Source organism: Penicillium daleae (genome assembly GCF_028827525.1).
Source record: "Penicillium daleae strain IBT 16125 chromosome Unknown utg000001l_segment0_segment0, whole genome shotgun sequence".
Taxonomy (NCBI): Eukaryota; Fungi; Ascomycota; class Eurotiomycetes; order Eurotiales; family Aspergillaceae; genus Penicillium; species Penicillium daleae.
In genome coordinates, this window is record NW_026623149.1 from 1,605,023 (window position 1) to 1,624,436 (window position 19,414).

General features: G+C 47.2%; 4 protein-coding genes across 4 annotated transcripts; all 4 read right to left on the reverse strand.

Moving 5' to 3' along the window:
- Positions 1–660: 660 nt before the first annotated feature.
- N7458_000485 (putative di-, tri-valent inorganic cation transporter) lies at positions 661–2,238 on the reverse strand (the record flags this gene model as incomplete). Its single annotated transcript, XM_056903879.1, has 9 exons — positions 661–945; positions 1,000–1,079; positions 1,139–1,412; positions 1,466–1,557; positions 1,611–1,691; positions 1,746–1,893; positions 1,953–1,997; positions 2,052–2,101; positions 2,157–2,238. 9 exons carry the CDS (start codon positions 2,236–2,238, stop codon positions 661–663), a joined length of 1,137 nt encoding a protein of 378 aa, XP_056771646.1.
- A 969-nt stretch (positions 2,239–3,207) lies between these two features.
- catA (catalase catA) lies at positions 3,208–5,522 on the reverse strand (the record flags this gene model as incomplete). Its single annotated transcript, XM_056903880.1, has 3 exons — positions 3,208–4,764; positions 4,826–5,251; positions 5,316–5,522. The coding sequence occupies 3 exons, from the start codon at positions 5,520–5,522 to the stop codon at positions 3,208–3,210; spliced, it is 2,190 nt and encodes a 729-aa protein (XP_056771647.1).
- A 3,979-nt stretch (positions 5,523–9,501) lies between these two features.
- On the reverse strand, positions 9,502–10,648 carry N7458_000487 (C2H2-type zinc finger protein; the record flags this gene model as incomplete). Its single annotated transcript, XM_056903881.1, has 4 exons — positions 9,502–10,078; positions 10,156–10,235; positions 10,305–10,496; positions 10,595–10,648. 4 exons carry the CDS (start codon positions 10,646–10,648, stop codon positions 9,502–9,504), a joined length of 903 nt encoding a protein of 300 aa, XP_056771648.1.
- A 6,063-nt stretch (positions 10,649–16,711) lies between these two features.
- Positions 16,712–19,186, reverse strand: N7458_000488 (fungal specific transcription factor domain-containing protein; the record flags this gene model as incomplete). Its single annotated transcript, XM_056903882.1, has 3 exons — positions 16,712–18,656; positions 18,723–19,101; positions 19,165–19,186. The coding sequence occupies 3 exons, from the start codon at positions 19,184–19,186 to the stop codon at positions 16,712–16,714; spliced, it is 2,346 nt and encodes a 781-aa protein (XP_056771649.1).
- Between the last annotated feature and the right edge of the window lie 228 nt (positions 19,187–19,414).

Genomic DNA, 19,414 nt, shown 5'->3' on the forward strand with positions numbered 1-19,414 from the left:
GTATAGAGTTAAGTAGTTGGGAGTTGGAAAGAGAAGAATGAGAGGAGAAATACATAGAGGGTTTCCCCTCTTCTTTCACAGGCCCCGCTAACACAGTCTTTTGTACGACATACTTCTCGGAATCGGAAGCCGTTGATAGGCACTTGCTCGGGTGGACATCCCCGCGTCTGGAGAGTGGAGCTGAGCTGGGCCAACTGTTGGTTCAGCTTATCGTGCAGTTAGAGTCGCTTGCAGGGGAGGTAGATCTATGGCGGAGAAAATTCCGCCGGTTTGGGAACTTGCCGATACAGAAAGCACTTTATCGGATGCATAACCAATAATAGGGTAGGCCGTTCTGACACTACTTACAGTAGCACTATTGTATCGACCGAGGAGACACGCAGATGGTGGCAGTAAGGCAGCCACTAGATAATAGCACTTCTATCGTACAACCTTCATAATCGGCGTGTAACCACGAGCAGTTTCACAATAATGATAAAAAGGGAACAGCAAGCTGTTTCATAAAAAATATATAGTCCTTGCAGGCGCAAAAAGAAACTCTCCCTCGGGGAATCGAACCCCGGTCTCCCGCGCTTATCGGAGTTAATGACAAGCGGAAATCATGACCACTAGACCAAGGAAGATGCTTGGATGGCTCAAGGACAAAATTATGGCTCTAGATTATCCACAGCAGGTCAATGCCTCACACAAAGTTCCACACACCACCTGGCACCGTGGGCTCTTCTCGCCAGAGCCTGGAACTGTCGTGTCGACCTCGGACAAAACTTCTGGTTGCAGGGTGGCAGAATGAATGCCATACGCATGAAAACATTCGTTAATTGTCTTGGCAGTTTTCAAGAAATTAGGTACTGAAGGATCAAATACAACAACGTGGACGGATGCGAGGGTTTTGCGCTGATTAAGGCGCCAGATGTGTAGTTCGTGAATCGAGTGCACGCCGGGGACCTAATGCATGTTATAATTTGGACAGATCTTAGCTCGGTCGGGAATTGTACTCACCTTCTCGAGATCGTGTCTAACATCTGTCAAATTTACCCCGTTCGGGGCACTTTCCAGCAAGATGAGACCCGTTGTCCGAACTAGCAGCAAGTCAGTCAGCAGCACCAATTGTTCTAATGGGAAACCGGAGGCAGCTTACCCAATGGAATAGATGAAATGATGATCATAATTGCAATTCCTATGCTCACTCCAGGGTCGGCATAGTAGCGACCATCGTATTTTGCCAGCCAGATGACCAGCGCGGCGGCAATGACCCCAAGGTTGTTGGCAGCGTCACACAAAACATGCAAAAGGACGCCCATCATTCCCAAGTCACCATGGTCGTGTCCATGACTATGTCCATGGCCACCATCATGGTCATGGCAGTGTGCTGACACTCGGGTCTCGAATCGTGGATGCTTATGATCATGGTGCTAGATTTCGTCAATAAGCCATGGAACTATCATCCGGGAGCATCCAGGCGTACCTTGGAGATAGAATCCTCGTTACAACCTCTGACGAGTGCTGGTTCATCTTCGATTACCTGTGGAGAAGCGTGGGTATGGCCATGTCCGTGTTCTAAGCCACCTTTTCAGTTTAAGAAAACACAAAACACAAAGTAGAAGACATACCATGGAGAAATATCGCGCTGATAATATTGAGACTCAGCCCGATACATCCCACAATGAAGACCATCTTCGGGTTCTCGACACCTGGATCTCCGTTAATCATGCATCTTGAATACGCTATGAAATACAAAGACTCACGGTGCAAGGAGATGAAACGCTCGATCGACTGCAAGAAGATACTGATACCCAATGCAAATAGGAGGACTCCATTAAAGAAAGCACCAAGCAGCTGAGCACGCTGCCAGCCAAAAGAAAGATCTGGGGGAGAGTCGCCTCTCTCCGAAACCTGGCGATGGAATGGATTTCAGCAGTCATAACAATCACGCTGGCATTGACAGAACGAACCTTCAATGCTACCAGTGCGATTACAAATCCCACTAGGTCGTTCAACTGGCAGGTGATTAGCTTTGAAGAGAATCAATACCAGCAGTAATCCAGTCGTACGTAGTGAAAAGCATCAGCTATCAAGGCAAGCGAATGGGTATAAAACCCCACTGTATTCGAGTCAGCATCACCGGTATCCCTGAGAGCAAGTTCCTTCACACCTACCTGAGATTTCTCCGAGGAAAAAGCATGTCGAAATGCCAATTACTACCGTCAGCCGCGTTGAGCGTGAGAGGCGAAAAGGCATAGCTCAAGTAGATCCTCCTTCTCGCAACGCTCGTACCTGACTTTCCTGACTTTATGAATCCAACTTTTGCGACCTTGCGAAATAGATCACCAAAGTCAGACCTTATCAAGGAATGGGGGTGTAGCAAGTAGTTTGCGCAGCCTATCTCCAAAGAGAATGGAAGCTTATTTGAGAATTTTGGAGGAAGTAAAGATTGTGAGAGGTGGTTGCCAATAGGACTCCGCAGAAGATATCTATCAAACAGTCAAATATCCGTCCTCCAGGCACGGACTTCTTTCAGCTTGCTAATTAGTTGACATCGTAATGACCGGTTTGGCGCGTGGGTGGGTGGTGGTGGCCGTGTAACTTCCCGATGTAGCTTCGCAGCCGCGTTGTGGCATGCGACGGGGATGCGGCATGCCGAAGCCAATATCCGCTCCTCCCTGAGTAGCTTTCAACCAGAGAAGGTTCTAGGTTATGATCCAATAGAATGAATCGTCTTTCTTTTCGTTTGCGAGCATCAGTGGTTTTCTCTCCTGGATATTGCATGAATATTGATGGTTGTATACCGCCAGACTAGACTTTATCTCGGCTAGAAGAAACCGACAAGAAAAGACTTGAGTCAACGGACGATCAATTTGAAAGGGAGAAACATCTTCCAGCCCTACAGTGACGTGTGGGTACTGCAGAATTGGGGTTTGGACTGCAGCAAATCCAGGACCGTGAAGAATGCATGCATCCTTCCAAGGTCCCCAGAAACCAAACAGACAAGACATCAAGGATGACAACAATCATGAATGCAAAATTCCTCGACCAGAAAAGAAGCATGAAAAAGTATGTCAGGAATTTTAAAATTAAGAATCATCAATTTCAATATTCGTTATATCGTTTGCTAATTGCTAATCCAGGTCCATGTTACCGGCCGCCACCAACGCGCACTCGTATTCCATACACAAATCCCCTCTCTTTCCAGTCATTACCATGTAATACTTAGGCCGCAATCTGATCAGACAATCCATCCAGCTCTCGCTGCCAATTACGGTGACGCGAGATGTGCCAAATAAACTTTTCCGCCAACCCCTTGGAACCAGGTCCAACATTTCCCACCTTCAGCGTCGACGGCGCATCTCCGTACCCAGTCACGACACCATACGACTCCGCAAACGAAGTACCAGGTGACGCAATCTCAACCTCATCAAGGCCAATCTGTTTCTTGATGAAAGGCACGGCCTCGTTAACACCAGCAATGGGCTTGAGATGGGCGAAGGACTCGGTAACCCAGAACTTGGCCACGCCGTTCTTCACCAGACCTTCCTCGACGTGCTTGCCACCTGGGATGAACGTAGCGTCGAACAGCGTAGATCGCATACCCGTGAAGAAATGATCCGGCACGACCGTCTGTCCTGACTCGGATGTGACACCCTTGCGTTGTGCGCCGATCGTGAAGACGAAAGCGCCGCGCTCGGAGAGGGCGTCTTTCATGGTGGCGTATGCGTTGTAGTCGAAACCGTCGGCAAGAAGGATCGCGATGCGGCGTGTCTCAATGATGGGCTTCTCGGGGAGGTACTCGAGCTGGCTGAGACCCTTTGCCTTCTTGCCGTGGTTGGCCCTGGGAGGCTTAGATGGCAGATCGCCGCCGACGTTGGTCGCCACCATTTCCGCAAGCTCGGAGCTGACAGCGGCGATACGCTCGGTCATACGCTTGTACACGATGGGGTCATCGCAGTGGTCCAGCTCGAAGGAGAAAGCCTTGGCCACGTGCAGTTTCTCGATTTCGGAGAGGGAGTTGTAGAAAGTCTGCGCTTGGTTGTAGTGCTCCTTGAACTTCTCGGGTAGAGCGCGTGCCTTGATGCTTTGCTGTTTCTCGGGGTAGCTGGTGAAGCCTCCCTGAGATGGCTCGGCCGGCGGGTTTGCATGGAAGCGGTTGGGCCAGTAGTTCACTGTGCCCTTCGTGATACGGTGCCTCATGGCGCCGTCACGGTTGACCAGGCTCATGTACGGACAGACGGGGCGGTTGATGGGTAGTTCCTCCCAGTTCGGGCCGAGCCGAGAGATCTGCGTATCGAAGTAGGAAAAGTTGCGACCCTGCAGCAGTGGGTCATTCGAGAAATCGATCCCAGGCACGATATGGCTGGTACAGAAGGCAACCTGCTCAGTCTGGGGATAGAACTCGTCGATATTGCGGTTGAGCTCCAATTGGCCGATGTACCGGATAGGCACGAGCTCCTCGGGCCAGACCTTGGTCGCATCCAATGGGTCAAATTCAAAGTCATCCACCTTCTCCTCGGGAATAAGTTGCAGACCGAACTTCCAGCGTGGGAAGTGACCAGCATCAATGGCATCCATGAGATCCTTGCGATGGAAGTCCGGGTCCTGACCGCAGATCTTCAAGGCTTCATCCCAAACCAGCGAGTGCACGCCGAGCTCGGGGGTGAAATGGAACTTGACAAGATGACGCTTTCCCTCCTTGTTAATCAGAGAGTAGGTGTTCACACCGAAGCCCTGCATCATCCGGAAAGATCTCGGGATAGCCCGATCAGACATTTGCTGGACAAATCCCGTTAGCATCGATACGAAATCCCTAAGCAACGAGGACCATCCCACTCACCCAATAATTCATATGCGTCGTCTCTGAATGCATATACACAAAGTCCCAAAAGTTATTATGTGCGCTCTGACCCTGAGGCACTTCGTTATGCGGCTCGGGCTTAACTGAATGAATAACATCCGGGAACTTGATTGCGTCCTGGATGAAGAAGACGGGGATATTATTGCCGACGAGATCCCAATTTCCCTCTGCCGTGTACATCTTAATAGCAAAGCCTCGTACGTCGCGAACAGTATCCGCGCTACCCTTGCTGCCCTGAACAGTTGAGAAGCGCAGGAACAGCGGTGTCTCGCGAGATGTATCGGTCAAGACGCCAGCGGTGGTAACATCCTCTGCGCTCTCGAAAAGTTTGAATGTACCAAAGGCGCCGGTTCCACGGGCATGAACGACTCGCTCGGGGATGCGTTCATGGTCGAAGCGCATAATCTGAGAAAAGCGATTATTAGTTATTCGATTGGACTCTACATATAGAATATGGAAGAGTGCGAACCTTCTCCCGGGCAATTTGATCCTCCAAAAGCGTGGGCCCAGCATTCTTCTCACTAGCCACACGCAACCAATGATCTGGATCAGAGATCTTGATGCCATAGTCGGTAGTCATATGATCCTTGTCATTGAGTTCGACAGTGTCCTTCTGCAGATCGGCGAACTTGCCGCCCGCAGATTTAGCATTCTTCTTCGCTGTTGTAGCTGCCATTGTGACGTTGCTCTCACAAAAGTAGAGTAAGGTAAAGGGCCACAAAAGGTTTAAAAAAAAATGGATAAGATTCAAATCTAAAAAGAAAAATAGCTAGCATTCACCCCTACAGGACCTGTTATAAGTACAAGACCTCTTCTAACCAAGGAACAACGCATCATACCTCAGTGATGTAATTCCCACATCAGAGAAAACATACCAACCAAACCACCACGAAAAGCAATCAACCAAGCTTCAAGTTTGAACTCTCTCCATAATCTGATTACCCAAGCTTCCAATTCTAGATCATCAGTTCCCCCCACAATCCAACACCCAAGAAGCGGAGAATATCCAGAACCTGGAAAGTCAAGACAACCTACTATCACAAACAATACCCAACCAAAAACCCCGCTAAAAAGTCATGAGCAAACAATGACCCACGCTTCTCAGCAATACCGGCAAAACCTGCGTTCTGACTCGTAGAAAAAGACATTGCGAATCTCTCCCCGCTGATTCGCGGATCCAATCCCATCGTACTGTACATACTGTACCCTCTTACAGTCACCCACAGCTATAAGGGATTCCTTCCCTTCCCGTGTACCCGAGGAACCAACCACAAAGCTAGAAATCTATCCAGACGAACAGCCCTGTTTCTACAGTAGGAGTTCGATTCCGTCGATCATTAGCGCTAGTCTAAACGAATGGATACCAACCTCGATATACTCTAGTAGCCAGTTACCTAGCAGCGTGCAGTACATTTGCTTTCTATAAATCCAAGAAGACCGGGCACGGAAGTGGACCACTTTCCGATCACACATTCGATGACGTCGTCATGGCAGTACAGTACCTGCTTTAATAGTGGGCATTGAAGCCCAGCGACTTCCAGTGTCTACATGTATCACTTAGTAATGCTGCGAAGCGGACGCGAATTCTCGAACTTGATTTGAATAAGGGTGACGTCATTCGATAGTCTGAATCCAATCTGCAGCCGATTGGGGTGAGGTGTGGAGCTTATCGCAACGTTGATCGAGGCTCAATATAGCTATGAATATACTCAATTTAAAATACAAACTTATCAGATAATAAGCCGAGTTTTGGGGAATACTCTGTAGAATTGCAGTAGAGATATCGCCGCTTAGCAGAAGTACCTTGACGAAGGTCAATACTGAGATGTGATCTAGTTTACTGCCTAGCTATAGTGTTCTGCCAGCAAATCGGGCTACCGCCTGACAGATCCGTGTATGAATTCATTATCATCATCATCATGATGGCAAGGTGGGAGCAAGGAATGTAACCTCGGGTCCTGCACCCTGTTCAAACCCTGTTTTCTAACTCTCTCGACAGAGCCTGGTACAATGAGACGGTGTAGGGGATACTCTCCCGCACGCCCTTCAGCCTCGAGGGCCAAGTAACCCGGGGCATAAAGCTCAACATCATTTATCCATTGCTCTCGGTCACATAAGTTCATGCTTGTTGGAAGTTGGTTAGCGGCCCTAGCTTGACAAGAGGATATCGATTATCGGTAGGTCCATGTCAAGTCTGATATCTTGCATTAGTCTATTGGTCTGTATTCGTAGGACTAAAGGATACTCACGGCGGATTTTGGTGTCTATAGCCACCCTGAACATGACGGATATCATCAAGACCCTTCGTAAGCACGAAAGCGTTCAGATATGGCATTCGCATATTGAACGGGCGGATGTGAATAGCATCCTTCACAGCCCCATTGATTTCATACTCGACCATTGTCAAACGGCCATTTGCATAACCGAGATAGAGTACGGTTCCAGTATGTGTGAGATAGATACCCCTGAAGTTTGCGGTCTCCAGATCCTGCCAGGACAGAAAGTCCTCTATTGAAGGATCGGTGGTGGTTGCTGGATTCAAGATAGCCTCCGAGAGGTATGTAACTATCAAGTAGACAGTGCCCAGTCTCGATATCATAGTTATACAACAGGATGGCGAATTTTACCCATCGCGCCCGATTGGCAGCATGGGCGTCGTCAACAGGGGCGAGAGAAACCAGCCTGTTGGCGTTGCTTGGCTGAAGAGTGTCGTAGAGACGTGCCATTGCTTCGGCTGGATATCGAAGGCCGTCACTAGGTTCACTCCGAGATTTTGGCCCCTCCGTGCCTGGAAGGCCCACAGGCGCACGCGATTGGTACGACTGAATAAAAAAAATAAAATAAAAATAGTTGGTGTAATAAACTTCGGAGATTTGACGAGGTTGGAATCACATCACGGAGTTCCTGTGTAGCCGGAGGCCATTTTTTCCACGAGTTGCCGCCGGTGGTGTAGCTCATATTCCACATCGGTGGAGGAAACACCTGTGTTTGCTGCAGAAACCCAATTTTCCTAACTATAAGTCAGTAGTAAAGGGGTGGCTATCAAAAAAAATAGATTCTATAAATACATACCTGTACAAAGAGTAGACATTTACCACAAATCCAAATATTCGCTATTGGGGATTTGGGACGAAAGGTGTGTTACATCGGATTATGGAGCACAGAGACAATCATACACTCCCGCAAATGACTATATAATAAATAAGCCTTGAAAGTGATAGGGTCGAGCATTTCATATGACATGACATATTTCCTCCTCGTTCACCACATCCTAAGACCAATCAGCCAGCCGCAAAGTAACCGGTTACGAGCGGGCGAATGAGCAACCCGCGCTGGTCCTGATAAATTTGAGCCAGCCAGTTGCTCATGAGGGAGCCAACACTACTCGCCTGAGTCTTAGAGGAGTCAGTCCTTCAGAAACCCTTTCTGGAGGTGTTCTGGGCAGTGTGGCGTTTCCGAAGATTTTCTTTTTTTTTTCTTACAGTACTTCCTTTTCGTAGAAACTAGGTCGAGGACAGGACGGCACATGGCAAAATCGGGGCTAGCCACGAGTCATGCACCCATGCATATTTTTGATCAACAAGCTAGGTGCGTTCTCCTTTTTCTTTGTTAATTTTCCTTTCTGCTGTATTTCCTTGACGGACTGAAGAGGTTTCGAAGGGGCAATTCTAATTTCCACTTCTTGGAACCTCGGCTTTGCCCACTATGTATCCATCGCCAGCTTCGCGAAAATATTAGTTAGTGTTCGCTATCCACCATTTAATTCAGACCACGTTATTATCTACAATGGACAGGTTAGTGCGCTTATGGATTTGCTTTCGAGTCCAGTGACAAGTGTGGCGTCCAATCATGGCCCCAACCATCCCAAGGACGGCCCGGACCGAGCAAGAGGAGCTCAGTTAGCTTGACGGAGGGGGTCCACCAAAATAGAGCGCGCGGAGAAATTGGCTGGGCCTCTGGCTCTTATCATGCAGCGCAAAATGATGAGATGAGCGCCAAATTAGAGTCTCCTGTAAGCGGTCTACTGAGCAAAGAAGCTGTGGCTTCGTATACGTCTAGGCATGGGACAGATTAATGGTTGAATAGGGCTTCTAGTGCTACATTCTCATGAGAGAAAGAAAATAAATGATTCTCGTAGGTAAAGGACTCTTTCTTCGTTCCCCATATACCTCAAAGAAACTGAGGGCAAGAAGGAAAGCGCCCCCAAGAACAGCGAGTAACGGTCTCATGCCGGGTCTCAGAGAGGAAAATTAGCGCAGTATTTGGCGACACAAACCAAGGAAAGTAATAGAGAGAAAGAAAGGTCGATAATGATTGGATCCAATGAAAACCGCCTATCCTCTCCCTCTGTATGGGACAAGAGAGCTCAGAGATGAGGTTGATGATGAAGAGGAAGAAGGTCACAAGGACATGGGAAGAATGGCTAGGGAGAATCCAACAGAAGCGTCCGAGAGCCAGTGGATGGAAACATTAGAGATAGGAAAAGAAACAATTAACAAATACAAACAGCGGTATGTGAAAATCCCAAAGCATCTCTCGAAAATGGACGGTCTGGGGAATCGAGATGCAAAGAGAGATAAAGATAAAGCAGGAATCATGACGGGGATTCATCAATCGGAACCAGACTCGGTACCGTTGCATCTAAGCATAATATCCTAATAACCTACTCCAGGAAAACCCCAGTCAGTCCTCTCCGGTTGGTTCAAGATTCGGGTTGGGAGTTTATACTGGAAATTAAGATGGTATCCCACCGTCATTAGCTGTCCCTTCGGTACGTGGTGGCCTGGGAATGCCGGTTGGTGATATTCGGGAGACATATAATTTGTGTGCGGTGTCGTATGGTAGCTTTGCTGCACCATTTGCGTATGCTGTTGCTGCTGATGCTGCGGATGCTGCTGCTGTTGTGGATGGAGCAGCGGCGCAGGCTGTGGGGCATGCGGCATGGGCATGGCCGAGGTAACGGGCACGTTCTGTGTGACAATCGGAGGCGCGCCTTCATGCACAGAGACTGAGTTCATCAGGAGGTTTGGCAGCGAGTAAAACTCGTGGTTAGGTGTCGCAGAATGCGAGTAGTACGGCGATTGCGCAAGGATGTACAGGTCATTCCCGTTTTGAGTCGATGCATTCACGGGCGATTGCTCCGAGCTCGCAACTTTCGAGGGTAGATGAGTTAAAAATCCCGAAGGATGCGATCTTTGCTGGTGGTTCGTAAGGGTGGATTTGCGACAGAAGCTAGAAGTAGAACGCGAGAACGTGTCAGCGGGTGAGGGATACGTTTGACCAGATGATATTCCTGGATTGGTCTTTACCTTCGTTCGCAAGTAGGCTCTTGACAGATATATGGTCGCTTGCCCGTATGAGTTCGCCGATGACGGGCCAGACTTGAAGACTATGAGTAGAATTCCGTGTTAGTTGGCAGCACAAGGGCAAGGTTTGTGTTCGAATTGAGGGTGCTTACATCTGAGAAGGCTTTCTGGTAGCCCTCATGGTCGCAAATATGGGGCTTCTCGCCGGTGTGGGTCCGCGAATGGACTGTCAAAGCGCTGCGCTGAATGAAAGTCTTGCTGCAATCTTGCACCGTGCAATGATAGGGCCGCTCATTGGTGTGTATCCGATAGTGGCGACAGAGGTCGGACTTGCGATTAAATGACTAGGAATATACGTAAGCACCGGGTTGGGCCCAGGGAGGGGAAGTGGCATATGGGTGTGATGATGAATGCAGAAACTGTCCCTAGCATAAAGATATACCTTGTCACAATGCGTCCAAGAGCAGTTGAAATTACGGCCATTTCCAGGAGTCATAACGGCGAGCTGGGAGGAAGATCCTCCGCAGAGGACGAGATCAAGTTGCGGGGAAAGCGGAACTGCGGACCCAAAGTGCCAGGCGATGGGAGATTAGAAAATCGGAGTGGAGGAGAGGGGGAAAGAGGGAAGAGGAAAGTAAGAATCTCAGTGCATGCGACGCGCAAGGTGAACGGCAACAGCCAGGATGCTTAGGCGAACCTAGGGCATATTGCACAGTTCATATAGAGACGCGTGCGACCAGTGGAACCAGTGATCATGGAGAGAGAGAGTGGAGAGAAAAGAACTAAAAAGGAAAAGGAAGGAGGATGAATATTCGAAGGAACAGAGGAAAAGTGGAAGAAAGGTGGAAGGGGATGAGGTGGGTTGCTCAAATGATGCTGCTCAGCAGATAGACATATGAACAAATGAGCAAAATAGCCGGGGAATAACGGCGCGGATGGGAGTGTACCGGAGAGAGGGGCCTTTAGATTCGAATATGAAAAAGTTAAAATATTGTCAAATCAGAAATTGTTAAATGTATTTAAATCCTTAGCAATCCGTTGACCGGCCAAAGCGGAAGGGGTCAAAGGATTATTATTCGGGTGGGTTTATTTTTAATTCATTGGGCCATCCCATGAATCATTTCGCCATGTACCTGGTATCGTTGATCACGATTTCATTTCTAATCTCCAGGCTACAGTTTGATCATAAATTCAGCCTTAGTCCTTAGTTTTCGGGTCAAGAAAGAGGTAATTCGAGAAGACTGTGAGGATACTCTTATGATCATGAGGATAATGATACGGAAACGGAGTGGGTATATTACGATAGTTCAAATGGGGATTGGGATTATTTCTAACTTTACTGTACTTGTGTATTGGTTACCCTTCTCTAGTCTATGGAGGGGAGTATAGATTGCTCCATACTCTCCTATATACATACACGATTCGTTGTGTCGCTAGATAGTCGTTGTGTCTGTAGAGATTCACCGAGCCGACAACTAAGAAACACATAGTAGTTGCGATAAATTACAACTTCATATCTCTACAATAATATATATTTAGGTAAGTTATTAGATTGCCAGGTTCTAAGTTGCATTTCTAACACATTGTTACGAACCTTAAATGAGGAGGGGCCACATCACAGAGGGGCCACGGAGACCAACCACAACCCCCGGACACCGTACATTAGTGTTATCAAGTGCAAGCCGTATCGCCTGAAAGGCCTTGGACAAGAAGGACGCCCCAAGCGACCAGGAGCGACACCAGGAACAACGTGCGCCTCACCAACTGACCAACACCCTAACAAGCACAACGATGACGAAGAAGCACGTGACCACTATGGTATACAGGTGGATATTCCAAATGGAATATCAAACTCGAGGATCCGGTATACTTTCAAAGGCACTCACCAGTAGGCCACACCATGGAGGGGTCGATATATAGGGACACTCATTTACGCAGGCGTATTTAGCTCTTCGCGATCAATCCTACATTGTTACTTGGATACCACCTTTGTACCTCAAAATTCACCTTTAAAACGCACTATCCTACAGATAGGGGAGCTCACTCTGTGACTGACCTACTTGGTGCACTATGTGGCATCTTGCAAGGCAGCAAGATACTCAATAGGACCCGAGTCAGTGTAAGGCTTAGCACAGTAAAGGTACGGTTGCGAGATATCTCTTGGCATCCTCAGTGGAACCTCAGCAGGTAAAAACAAACCTGAGACGTTATACTCACTGTGACCAGCTGGTAACACACATTACTTCAATTTAAGGGAATTATCAGAAATATCAACCAAGGCATATATCAAGTACGTAAACCACCGCTTATTTTAAGTTAGTATCACAATATGCTTTCTGAAGTCGATTAAAATATGCTGTCCTTTGTACCTATACAAGCGTATATACTAATTCTTAAGTAAAAATTAATTATTGTTGTAGGTACATGAATTTATATTTTATCGCACCTGCTATGTGTTTTTGGCTTGTTAGCTCGGTCGTAGGTTACGCTTGTAAGGTTGCCATTTACTAGGAGCTACTGACCAGATCATATTTATCAGGCTTAGCCTACCTTACCCTGTACCTTGTCTCCCTAGTAGCTAATGCCAAAGCCTGACACTAAGGTGGTCTGACCAAAGGGGTAATAGTCTACTCGTACCTTAAGGCATCAAAAAACAAGTCGGAACATAGGCTAGTTGGCCATGGCGTGTGCACCAAAAGAAATCACAATGAGTCTAAATTGCCAGAAGGCCCCAAGCTAGCAATTTGGATGGGCTGTCTACATGACTAATCTGGCGGATGTACAGTATCTCGTTTCTCGGGTATGCTGCTGCTCTGACAGTGGGCAACGTGAGGCAAACCCCAATAAAACTCCTCCCTTATAAAATCTATCCACACACCAACTATCTACCCCTACCACCCACCATCAATATGGATAAATTTTATACAGAAGAAGAAGATTGAATCTTTGTGGCCTTGAAAATCTATGCTAGTGGCGAAACCCGCAATCTATCCGTTCTACCGCGCGAATTTCGCGTGCCTTGTGAGCGCTTGCGACGTGGGTCTCTTGGGACATCGTCAAAATTTGGCAGTCAAAATCGCCCACGCCTACTTACCGAAGCCCAAGAGAGTGCAATTATAGAGATGATTGACAGCGTATGCTGCTATTATATCAAATTAAACGGCAAAGATATCGAGGACCCTGCAAATTTCATTCTCTGGAGCCACTACGTAAGAGACCCCCCTGATACGACCGTGCCAAAAACGTCAATACTCGAACGATTTGCTATGACCGACAACCTAACCCCTGGCCTAGGACTAGTCAATCACCAATGCATTTATTCGTTTATTCAGCGAGAAGACTCAAATATTGGCCCAATCGCTGATCAGCAACTCGATTTAGAGCGGGCAGGTTACTGCTGCTTTAATGCAGCACTGGTTTGGCGGCCTAGAACCAGTGATCAAGAAGATGAAGCACTACAATATCTATAATTTCGATGAAACCGGCTTCATATTGGGCCAACAACTCTCCCGCACTCGCTCAAGTGGTCACTGTAGGGTCCGCGCGGAGACTTTGGATACTCGCGAGAGTCTTATCTTGATCGACTGCCTCGCAGCTGATATCTTTCATCTTTTGAGGCGCCGTTGTTCTTAAGAGATTTTTTGAGGAGGCTCCACCGCCAGATTAGGTTGTCTCAGTAGCTTCTACTGAGTATATTAATTCAGATCTGGTATTTGCATGGCTTCAACATTTTGATAAACATACAGAAACTCGCACTGGGAAGAGTTTGTACAGTAGAACAACTATTTTTTTGAATAAGATAAATCTAAAAAGATAATTTCTATTTAGTTGAGCAGCGCCTACTACTAGTTAACCGCTGATTTCATCGATTGCGCACAGAGTCTGTAGACTACCTTCGTATGATACCACGGAGATTCGGGGTTTTCAGCCACTGGAATGCATGCATGCCTTTGCCTTGTCTTGGAACAGGATTGTACTCTTGAGGTAATTTGCTGTAAGTTAGGGAATCTGCCCTCATTTCTTGTGAATCCGTATCGGACTTACCAAAACCAAACGTCCTTTATATGATAATGTTCTTTTCTTAACTATCTAGGCTAGAGGCTTCATTTATGAAGCAATATTGTTAGTATGGACATCTTTGTCCAATGTTAGCTTATCACCTAACGCGGAGAATGCCCTTCGATAATTCGTTCCAAAGACAAATCACAGAGTAGGGCAGCAAATTATAACGGACGTCATCTCCTTTGGAGTTTCTCTTTGAACATTGAAAATGATAGAAAGACAAGCCAAGAACCAAATATAACCAAATATAACCCCCTAAGCACATTCTACAACTAATGGGGGAAAATATGACTACTGTAATAAGAACAGGATGTTAAGGCGTGTATCTATGACATCATCTTCTGGATGGTGTCGAGAACGACGAAAAAAATATGTATCCCATATTACTGTAGGAAGGTCCAGGGCTAGTGATAGATGTGAACAACAGGACAATATCGCATAATACTCGAAGACCTACCCTAAATATGTAAATTATCTGGCATAGCAAGGGGTCGATTCGTGGGTTGTTAGTCATTTACCAAATAACAATCCATGTAATGCTTGATAATAAAACGAGAGGTGACAAAGCTTTGATTGAATTTACGTCTTAGAGCTTGTGTTGAGAGAAATGTTAACATGGGACATTCCAATAATCGTAGATCTAACTGCCCATGCTATAACGCCCAACTCCCCAGCAGTTCTCGTATCCTTTACTGCGGATCCAGTCATGACCCAGCACTTGAGTATCAGGATCATGCGTCTGGAACGATGAGTGATGAATGTGCGGCCTAGGACCTTTTAAAATAGAAGCAACGGTGATCGACCAACTCAGAGCCGTGGTCCAAACGGAGAAAGGCGGTTATATCTCTCCTGGTGGAATCATGGGCCAGCTGTATCATGTCAATGGACATTTGATAAGTATGGTTCGAGTCGCATGGAATGTTGAATACGGAGAAACTAATATCACTCGGCTTGAAGTTGAATCGGGTGGTGTAAAAGTCAAACGCCTTCTGAAAGCTTGCACCGGGGCTGGCCTTTTCGTCTTCAGAGAAATAAGAGCAGTTCCTAGATATTAATTGGTTGTGACTACTGACCTTGCTTGAATCATTCGGTTTTGTTGCCTGGCCGGTGTTTGACCGTTGGCGGAGTGAGGACTACAGACAGGAGCAGCAAGTTGTATATTACAAAAACCTTACCAAATCGAAATTAAGCTGTGGAAACACTGTTTCATCGACGAGAAGATGTTGGCCAAAAGGAAGATGAAATGGGAAGTTGTCGATAGGGTCATAGAAAGTCACGCAGCGACTACCACCCGGCGCATCTCGTAAGTCGTAGATCCCAGTTACTCCAGGTAACGTTGTCGCAACAACGAGATCAGACTCGGATTCTAAGATAAAGGTCGCCTCTCGAAACCCATCTTGTTTGCCTTGTCTTGCACACTACACAAATGGCTGGGAGCTGTGCCACTATAATATATACCCTTGTCTGTGCGCTTGACTTACTGGAATCTGAAGTTGAGTAAGAACTGATGGGCCTTATCGACGTCGTACGGGTATACGTACCATGCGAAATGCGAAGCAGGTTGAGCCAAGGGTTATTGCTGAAGCCACCCTTTTCATCAGTTAAGTCTTCTTGAACAAAAGGTAGGAAACAACACTTAACAATGGAACGCAGTTGAAGATCGAAATCCCCAACTGGTATACTTCGGGCGATCGCGCCTTAATGGAATGGGAGTTGAGGAAATTCAAGGAATATGCACGAAATTATACCGATCAAATATGGACTACCTCCGGTCTGCTCTTTACTAGGGAAAGCCGGAGAATGGAAAAAAATATTTAGTACATTGGAACATACAGAATTTTACACCGACAAATTTTTTACTGTACTCTTGGGTTTGGAATGTTCGAATATGCCCCGGGCATAGATTACTCTTCACATTTGCCAGCTGAGCGTAAGTCCTCTTCAATTCACTCTGGCTGGGTGGGTGTTCGATTTAGGTCAAGCCACTTAGTGCTTAGACAACATTCGGTATTATCGTTGCGTTCAGAAGTTTAGTGTAGTCGTCAGAGCGTTACGACATATAGGGAAGGGTATATCAGCCTGCAGACTAGGCAAGGGAGGAAAGCAAATGAGTAATTTGAGGAGCTGAGCCAACGATGGTAACTGGGTTGGATGCATAGTTCTTGAACAATCAAAGTAGATAAAGTAGGAATCACTTAATATATCGCCAATATTAGAAAATCGATGCCTAATACGCGGGGATTGTGTCCAGTCCTATGAAGTTATGCACAGAATAATCTCAGGATATCGAAAGTAGGACGGGCCGTAACAGGAAATTATAACTTTGTATTGTTAACAACAATAAATATATGGATACATTTCTTTCAGGCAATAAAACATTGTATCACCGCACGATGACCCGGACAAGACTGTCCCTCTACGCAGATGCGACGAGGGGGCCCATTATCGAAGAATAGTGCTAGGATATCCCTGAGGAACAAGCACCAAAGTGGGCTGGTTAGTACGAAGTCCACCCGGCAAGTAAATCATATATTCCATTAGGAAAGTCGAAGCTGAGCGAGTCCAGGGCCTGATTGTGCTGAATATCACTCAAATATATTGAATTTAGGGTATTAGAGTCCGTATGCATCACGCAGTCTTCCGAAGTCTGGTTCCTATCAGGTTGTTGAAGAGACATAAAGTCTAGCGTGGCCATGCTACCTGCTGTTGCTGGCTGTCGTTGCGTGTAGCTTTGAGCTGTCATGTCTGGTCCGTCATGAATTAAGGCTGGGTTGTCAAGAGGGACAATTGGTGCATCCGAGAGGTATTGAGCGGGGGATATCACTTTGAGCTTTCCTGTACTTGGAGGCTGAGGGAAATGGCCTTCCTTCTTGGGATGTGATGGTTTTTGTCGAGTTTTCCCTGGTCTCTTCGCGCGGGGCCTGATATGCTCAATATTGCGATCCGAAGAGGAATGGCTGATCCCTGCATTGTCTTCCAACGCTCGCTTTGGCGTTTCTTGAAAGTGCGGCCAATCTCCAGCATCTGGATCATTATGCTTAGCTTCCAGTTGCTCCACGATTGACTCGAGGTTCCTTTGGAGGGCGGTTTGAGTGTCCCAGAAATGAATGCATCGCTTGTAGGTCAAGTAGAGAACGTCGAACCGTGACTTGATCAGGTTTCGATTGGAAGGTAATCGAGCGAAATGTTTGCGAACTAGCTGCACTGCCGAAGCAAGCCAAATAGTGCTGGACAGGAATGGGTTAATATGCCAGATATGCTCCTCACAGCTCCGATTCACTATCCTTAAGATGCCATCCGCTGCCTCGTAGTATTGTTGTAGCGCCCCACCCACACCATGTGGACTAAAAGTCCCGCGACCAGTTGCATCTCCGGAACGTTGATGGCCATTGACTTCAGACTGACGACTCTGAGATCTGAATGCATCATATCTGTAGATCATCAACCGAGCTAGCTGGGTCATGACGAAAATATTGTAGATGGAGCAATGCTGCTGTCGTTGAGATTCCACCTCCCCCTGTACTGGCGTCCCAAAGGCCAAGTACTGGTCGCGATAATGGATCTGACCGGGTAAAGCCAAACTGAAGCAGCGTACTGCGTTTGCCAACGTCTCCAATTTTTGGCGAGCCTCCACGGCTGATTCGGCGGTGGGTAGCTGCTGGTTTGGATTTGGCTGGTAATAATGTCGACCACCCAGCACCTCCTGCGGATCACACACAATTTGGGCGTCCTTCATAAGAGAGTTGATGACAAGGAACCACGCTTTCGGTGACTGGCTGCCACTGTCCTGCAACGTCTTCCAACGTTGGTTTGGATCACGCTCCATAAAGCAGCTCGAAGTAGGTTGGCCCGAGAACCATTGGGTATTGTCAACTGGAAGCAATATTTCCATCCGATTCCAGTCAATGGCGGTTGGCGTCCGACGGATGGTACTCGCAAAAACATCCATTTCCCAGATGGCCCAGAAAGCACGACGCTTTTCTTCATCATCTTGCCACTGGTGAATATTTTTCGTATTCAAGGCCGTTCGGGAATCAAGAAGATGCAGATTTGTTTCGTATATCAAACTGACACAAAGTCCCAGAGATCTCCACGCCTTTCCGCGAACCCCCTGGGACAGTCGACAATGCGTTGCAACAATAAGAGCCTGCAAAACGCAAAGCGGCGGCATCTCATCATCACATTCCACGAGCGCCTTGTTTATGTACTCGAAGGCAAGGTCAATGAAGTATGCTGGCTGTTGGTGACTTGTTGTTGTGGGCTGGGCTGTGTCCCTGGCTATGTCAGTGGGTTTCGGAGCATCAAATCGTGAGGCATAAGCAGCTATGGCCGCCAGAATGGCAGTCAGCTGAGAAAGTGAGGAGATATTCGAAAGCTTTTCTGCAAATGAAGGCTCATGAAAGATATTGATGGCCACCATGTTTTCGAAAAAGATCCGAATACTGTGCTGCAATTAGTTTCTCTACACTCCACTTTGATAAACTAAGAAGGATAGCTGAGCTCGTTACATTTGATTCACGGCAGCCTGTGAGACGCCTAACAGTTTGCAAGCTTGGCGGTAAAGACCTGTGTGACCACCATCCTGAGAGTTCGGGCTCTCCTTTTGTGTCTCATCTGGAGTTGTGACTTCGTGTGATGGATGTAAGATGAAGGCGAGATCAAGCGTATTCAACTGCGAGGCTTGTTGTTCTTCACCAGATGGTGTCTCTGTAGGATCGGCAGGGGCCGCGTGGACCAATTCTTCTTTCTCCAGTCCACCGTCCAAACTGTCGAAATCGCCATTCCGTGGATCGGTGCCAGGACCTTTGGATAGACTAGAAGAGCTAATCCATCGACTCTGCGTAGTCTCATTCAATGGTCGGCACTTTCTCCGCTTTTGCGAGGATCCTAGATCTTGTCAACGCCATTCTAGCCTACTGGGGCTTATGACAAGATGAGGACAGTTCTTACCGATTTTAGGCCCTGGCTTCATCGGCCAAAGAGGATAATTGCATATCTGCCCTGTTTGATCACAGACCATGCACCGCGGATGTGTCCGGTCACTGAGCAGATGTTACTTCGCGAGCATTTGTAGTGACTTGAATCTAGTCATCACATACCATTTGACCTTCCGCCTAGTTATCAACACGCACAATGAGCCATGTTCAATTCTTTGTCTCGAGCAAGATGGAGCGTCACTTACTTACGACACGAATGACAC